The sequence below is a fragment of the Lathyrus oleraceus genome, chromosome 1, assembly GCF_024323335.1.
Source record: "Lathyrus oleraceus cultivar Zhongwan6 chromosome 1, CAAS_Psat_ZW6_1.0, whole genome shotgun sequence".
NCBI classification, from domain to species: domain Eukaryota; kingdom Viridiplantae; phylum Streptophyta; class Magnoliopsida; order Fabales; family Fabaceae; genus Lathyrus; species Lathyrus oleraceus.
This window is the reverse complement of record NC_066579.1, coordinates 314,070,826-314,078,330: the sequence shown is the minus strand read 5'-3', so window position 1 is coordinate 314,078,330 and position 7,505 is coordinate 314,070,826. Positions and strand designations below refer to the sequence as shown.

The following is a 7,505-nucleotide window of genomic DNA, read 5'->3' as shown; positions in this document are numbered from 1 at the left end:
GTCAATTTTATTTTGGAAAATTACTTTTCTATTGATTCTGATACTAGTGTATCTCCGGAGATGTAACTACAGAATCATTCCAAAAATACATCTCTGAACTAAAGTAAATAAATAAAAAACGTAACTCAGAATGACTTTTATTGAGTATGTGTTGTAATGCATCCGAAGATTCAACTTCAAAATCAAAGAACATTTGTAAAATTCCCATAATACAATTATGAAAGAAATTGCAAATGGGAAAGAAGGCCTCTACAAACTTCGATAACTTTTATTAGCTTAAAAAAAGAGAAATGAACAGTAAGTGCATTATGGAAACATTTAAGAAAATCGCGTTTCATGTACAATAAGGAATGATGTGGGAATAAGCAACTTTATAGAACATTGCCTCCAAACTATTTTGGATTAACTATGCCAAATAAGTTATTGTAAAGGGTAACAAATAGAAGTTTTAAGTGGAATTAACAAAATGAAGTAAAATACAACAATAATACAATACAAATTTATACAATCTTCAGCCACAAGATTAAGCTGATGGTTCACTAAAACTTTCACCGCCTAATTGTGACTGTTTCCCCAGACCTTATATACCAAACAATTCTTAGTGCATCATTGCAACAGCTTCTTGCACAAGAGGCTGTGTAACATGCACAAAATGCTCAGCCTCTCTCTCCACTTGTTCCCAACATTTATCAGTACTTTTTCCTTCTTTCATCTTCTTCACAAATGCCACAAACTTTCTCCAATTATCAGGTTGAAACAAATGTTGGTTCATCCTCAGGTAAGTAAATGCACACATCTCTGTGTCATCCGAGTTGCCTTCGACATTCAACTGTGATGCCTTTAATATCTGCTCGTGTGCATGTTCATCATACCGTGGCAATGCATTTTCGCCGGCAAGATGAACCTGTGCCTTCTGGGTGGCTAAAGCCACTTGATTCACGAGCTTTTCAGGTGCGCAGAGTGCATCCTGTGGCTGTTCGTGGTCACGCATCTCAATACATGTGAAGTTGAAAACAGCACCGTGACGTGCCAACATTTGAGCAATAGGGAGGTAACCGTCGCGTTTACGGGTGTTGTAGTATCCTGCTGTTAGCTCTGGAGCATGAGACCTTGTACCATAGTGCCAATGAATACCAGCAACTTTCACTGATATCTTAACTCCAGTATTGTCAAAGACTGATTTTGTTGATGTGAGAATTCTCTCACCATGGTCCAACAACATCTGAGAGTACCATGTGAGGAAAAACTCGCCATATTCACTATCCCAGCCTCCACCTTCTTTGCGGAAAAAGTTCGTGTCTTCTGGCCAGTTGTTGTACTGGCCTGCATCAGTTGGGCCTGTGCTTCCCCAGTCTCTCTTATTAGCAGCTTCGGCTGCAGCTTTTAAGCTGCTCAACATATACTGCATTGAAATCAAACTAAAAACATGAGAATATAGAACAAAGTGACATTTGAAAACAACTAAAAAAGGAAAAGAGTTCAATAGGGTTAGGAGAAAACATAAAGATAAATAAATATACCTTGTCATAACATTGGAAAGCACCAATTCCTGGGAATTTCCATGTCCCGTTTTGCTCTGGGTATGAAGGGTAACGTAACTCACCAGCTGGTCCCATTCCAACTTGGATTTCCTGAATTGAACCCATGATAGAAGTTCTGGTAAGAAACTATACACTGTATAACAAAAGATAATATGATATAAAAAACACCTGGTGACAAGTGTATGTCTAGAATTTGACGAAATCACAATGTCAAAGTACTTTTGTTGAAGCTTCAAAATGAAGCCTTTTGTCAAAACTATGATACTGCCAAACTTGTTGTCAGTCCAAACATGGTCTAAGCCACAATGAGTCACATTGATTTCAATTATTTCATATCTATTCAATCACTAAAATTCCTTTTTATTTTCTATTTCTAAATTTGCATATATTAAATGAAGACATCTTTTAATGGTTTTGAAAAAGATACAACAGAAACAACACACATAACCAACAAAAGTAGGTAGAATTGTAAACAATGGGGGGAGATATTTACCACAATGGTATCCCCAAGAAGGTGCTTGAAATTGTCTCTGAAAGCACGCATGAAATCAGCATAACATTGAACTGGGGTTCTACCCTTGAGAACTGGCAAAGTATCACATCCAAGTGATATATATTCATAGTTTCTTCTTCCCCATTGATCAGTATATCCGAGATCAGGATCTTTATCAATCTCCTCCACGGCCCATTTAGGCAAGGGAATACTGGGACACATAATATGAATATATAAGCCAATAAACAATACACCATATGTGTCCAAACATATGATAGATCAATTTGAAATTCTTTTGGATATGAGGCGCTTATTATATTTAATTCTTACTTTTTTTTCATTTTTTGAGATTAAATTTTTCTTGAGTTTTTATTTTTTTAATGAATTTCTTTAGCTTAGAAAAATATTTTGGATAAATTAATTCTGACTCAAAAATAAAAGTCATAAAGTAAAATATTGGGTCAACTAATCTCAACTAGCTAGCCCACCTTTGTGGCGATGTGGATATGATTCATGTGAATTGGTTTTAGTCTACCCTTACGTAGATGTGGCCTACTTTTCCATCACGAAACCAAACAAACACTTTATTAGAAATCACAAATAAAAGGAGCTGTTGCGTCACGCTACTTCTATTTTTCTTTTGATAATCTAACACGCCTCTTTTAACAATAATTTTAAACATTTATTCAAATATTTAGTGAACTACTAAAATTGATTTTTAATTTTGATGTATACATAGTATAATACAACAGTTTAAGATTACAATAAGCATATAATTGAAATAATAGTAACATTCATATTTCCAGAAATACAATTCTCAAGATCCAATTCCAATATCTAACTCCACTTTCCATGCCAAATAGAAAAAACTACATTTAGAAGCAATGTGAAAAAAAAATACAAAGTCCAACCCCCAAACACATGATCTCTACATTTTCCCAGCACAAAACCACATTTTAAGCATAATTTTGGCTTAAAAACTCACATCACTATGTCCCCATTATCAATTATAATATTCTAAGAACAACAAATTATTACAAAAATACATGGAAAAATCAAGAAACCCCTATTATTAACAGGGGTATACATCTGATTTAGTAATGGCACAATTTTTTATAAAAAATAAATTCTTAATCATGTTTTTTACTCTTAAAAAAATTGGACTTAATAATGGCACAATTTTTTAATTTAAATAAATTGTTATTTTGTTTATTGTTGCGCTTTTTAAACACACCAACTAACACCAAGTAATAAAAAATTATAAAATAAAGTTATGCCATATGATAATGAGTTATTTTCAGTTTTATTTTAAAAATTTTACAATTTAGAATATAAAAATAATTTATTTAAAAAACGAAACTAATTCTATTTTAGCTAAAAATAATACTAGTATTATACATAAAAACACCATGTTTATTCCTTAAACCCAACTTTGGGTTAAAATCAAATGGAAACAATTTATAATAACATATAATAACACTTACAATATTGATAAGCTTGGTACTATTTTAAAAATGATTTAAAAGATAAATAATAATATATGAAAACTGAACATATATAATCATACTACAAAACATGTATACATTTTCTGTTATCAAATATATATACACATCCAAGTAAATCACCTTCACTATGTTATATTTATTTCTAAACTATATAAAATAGAATCATCCCAACAATAACGAGTGAGACATTTGTATATAATAATTGTATCATCTAATAAATATTAATACTAAAACATTACTTTTATTAGTATATATTTCATTTTATATGTATTATATTGCTAAATAAATATATAGATACGTACTTGATAATAAACTAATATTCTCCCTTTCAATTTTACGTTGGTGGTTAATCTCTCTTTTTCCTATTCCTTTTTCCTATATATCTCACTATTATAAATTAAATTAAAATAAAAAAATTTAATATAGTAATTACTAATTATCCACTAGCAGAGATTTATGCTAAAAATAATTAATAAAAAAAGAGGAAGAAAGAGACTCACGTGACAGAATCACCGACGTTACCACCGCACTGATGAAACGACATAACCGCCTGAACCTTAAGCCCGTGCTTCTTCGCCATTTCCATAAGCTCATTATAACCGCCCCAATTATATTCACCTGGACCTTCTCTCTCCACCAATCCCCACCACACATCCATCATAACACCTTCCACACCAGCACTCTTCAACGCCGCCATCGCCGCATTCACAGCCTTCTTCCTATTTACACCGTTCCCCATACTCACACTATCCAACGGCATCATCACATAAACTGGTACTCCACTTTCTTTCCCTCTCTTCGATCTCGCTCCCGATACATGCTCCTTCTCCATCGCCGTTTCCGCTTCCAACGTAAAAGCTTGACACGCTACGTTCAGATCTGGCCGGATTCCGCCGAGCACCGGCGATCTGCACGGACTCATAGGAGGTGATAATCCGTCTGCGATAACATCTGACCTGCTCGCTTTACAACGTAGATTTGTCGCCGGTGTTTTCCACATCGCCGCCGCATTTACCTTTACCGGTGCCTCTCCGGCAGTCGATTCGATCGGTACTGGAGTTCCGATGAAGCCCCCGATCTGATGAGTCATACTCAACGCCATTTTTTTCTTCTCCTTCCAAAAAAAACAAGGAAGCGCAAGAAATATAAATATAAATTAAAAATCTATTCCGTTAATTTGTAACTGAATTTGAAAATTTCTGAATCTCTCTCTTTACAGTGTTTGATGTATGTTTAAAGTGATTTCAGTGAGGGAAATGCAAAGTTAGTGAGGGAAATGCAAAGTTAGGAAATGCGGATTTATAAAGAGAACGAAGGAGTTTGATGATAAGATAAAAAAAAAAGTGATTGGCCGTTATTTTTACGACACGTGTCCTTGTGTTGCGTGGCGTATAGGTAACGGTTGTGATGGTTTGATTGGTTGAGTAATGAACGGTGAGATTAGTGTTACGCGTGAAGCTACGAGAAAGCTCCGAGAAACAAGAGACACGTGTTGGAAAGTGATAGTCACGTGTCGTGATTCGCGTCGGTAGATTTGGTTATGTACGAGATAATCTAAGCGAGAGAGAGATTTGAAAAAGAAGGAAGAGTCATGGGAGAGTGAGGATTTGGCACGTGTGTTGCCATAAAGTAGTACACATGCAAAGAGATCTTTTTCAAGTTTTTCATTCACTTAGCATGATTTGTTATTAATTATTCTTTTTTTTTTCTCCTATATTCATACACTTATCTATTGTTAAAGATGTCCATATATTACTCTCTCCTATTAAATACACAAAATTTATACAAATATATGTCCTTGTTGGTTTTTTTAGTAATTTGTATCAATTTTGTATTTAAAGCAATTTAATAATGCAAACAATATGAGTGTGATTTGTGAAAAGGTGTTTTTTTTTTAATTTTGATAAAGATAAACACATAAAAAATATATAAAATTTGAAGGTTGGGATAATAAATTCAAATGATCATAAATTTTAGAAATTAAAATAAAAAATTAATATGTTTAAAGTATCTATCACAGATTATATTATATATTTTAAAGTTTTAGAATAAATTGTATTTTTCATATCTAATTATCAATATATGTTTTGAAATGATTTGGAAAGAAACTATGTTATTATAAAATTATTTTTCATATTTTTAAACGTTTGTAACCGGTTACGTAAAATCTGTAATAAATTACACGCGCGAATTTTTAACAACTCTGTTTCATTTTTTAACATTTATATTTTATTTTTTAACCGTCACATAATGGTAATTGATTACACAAAATCTATAATTGATTACAGATACGAAATTTTCACTAAAGCAGAATGATTTTTTTGAACCAGCATGAGTCTAAAAGATTGTAGACCTTCATGAAATTGTTTTCAAACATATGGATCAATTCATAAATGTATTTTATGATGTATATAAAGGTTCAAATGTCAAAATTCGAAATCACATCTTGCATACATCATTTTTACATAATTCAAACAAGTTCTTCAAGTGTTCATATATCCATCAAAAATAAAACTTTGTGCATAGCTTTCATTTCATTGAAAAGAGTTTCATTCATATTATTCTGAGCACTTAAGTATATATGTTTGGATTATGATTAAGAGAAAAAGAATATCAATTTCTACATAATTGATTGAATTGCAAAAGCTTCATATTTTACTCAAATTGTGTTTGTGATCACAAAGTGTTTAATGATTATTGTTTGACATAGAAAATTGTGTGTTTTTCATTCAAGTGTAAAAGAAAGTGGTGTATTTTCTTGTTTATGTTAGAGAAGTGTATGAGTGACCTTGGTGTGAGGTTTGTACATGTTTTAACATAGTGAAACCTCTCATGGAGTGTGACGGGACTAGATGTACTCTTGATTGAAAAGGGAAACTAGTATACATCATTGTGTTATTTACTTTCTCCACTTTAATTTCATGTTATTCATCATTCGAAATAGCCACTACATCTTATTCTAAACAAAAAAATTAAAAATAAAGGAACTTGCTTAAATATCAAGAAAAAATCAGCAAGTCTAATTCACCTCCCTCTTAGATTGTGTACATAATACTTACATTTGGTATCAGAGTAGGTCATAGGTAACATATTCTTAAGACCAGAGAATGGCTTCCGCAAATCCGATTTTTAGAGATGGTGGTAGTAGCAATAGCCTCCTTTGTTATCTGGTGAATATTTTGTTTTTTTGGAAAATCCGTATGCAAGCACAAGGAGAAGAAGTTTGGGATGCAGTAGAAAATGATTTGTTTGTTCCTACAAGTGTCATAAATGGTGTAGGTACAGCAAAAATCAAAAGTTTGTGGACCGATGACAATAAGAAAAAAGTTCTTTATGATAAGAAAGAAAAAGATCTTCTTCAAGCAGCATTAAGCATGGATGAATTCTTTTGTGTGTCTCAATGTGAAATGGAAAAAGAAATATGGGATATGTTAGTAGTCACTCATGAGGAAATCGATGAAGTAAAAAGATCAAGATTTAATACTTTATGCAAGATTACAATATGTTCAAGATGCAGTCCCAGGAATCAATTCTTGACTTGCAGAAAGTATTTGTGCGCTTGACAAATCACTTGATAGTACTTGGTAAGACTTTTTATAATGACGAAATTAATCTTGAAAGGCTTAGATTTTTTACCATGGCATTCCAACTGTGACGGCAATATCGAAAAATAAGAGTCTATCCATTATGACATCCACAACATTGTTCGGAAAACTCCAAGAGCATGAGATTGAACTTGAAAGACTTCAAAAGCATGAAATTCAAGTAAAAGATTCAAAAGATATTGCCTTAAAGAAGAGAGTCAAAAATCATGATAGCAATCAAGAGGATGAGTCCACTTATGATGAGGATGATCTTATCAAAAAATTTGAAAAGTTCTTAAGAAGAGAAAGGAAAAATGAGATAATTCAGAAAGAAACACCAATAAGGAAGGTTACATGTTTTGAATCTGAAAAAAAGGACACG

The 7,505-nt window shown here is 32.4% G+C and overlaps 1 protein-coding gene across 1 annotated transcript; it reads right to left on the bottom strand.

The window, feature by feature from the left end:
• Positions 1–351: 351 nt before the first annotated feature.
• LOC127132938 (beta-amylase 1, chloroplastic) lies at positions 352–4,819 on the bottom strand. The gene is made up of 4 exons (XM_051061704.1): positions 4,040–4,819; positions 2,035–2,245; positions 1,521–1,631; positions 352–1,402 (listed from the first exon to the last, which is right to left on the bottom strand). Exons 1-4 carry the CDS (start codon positions 4,639–4,641, stop codon positions 599–601), a joined length of 1,728 nt encoding a protein of 575 aa, XP_050917661.1. The 5' UTR covers positions 4,642–4,819; the 3' UTR covers positions 352–598.
• Positions 4,820–7,505: the final 2,686 nt, after the last annotated feature.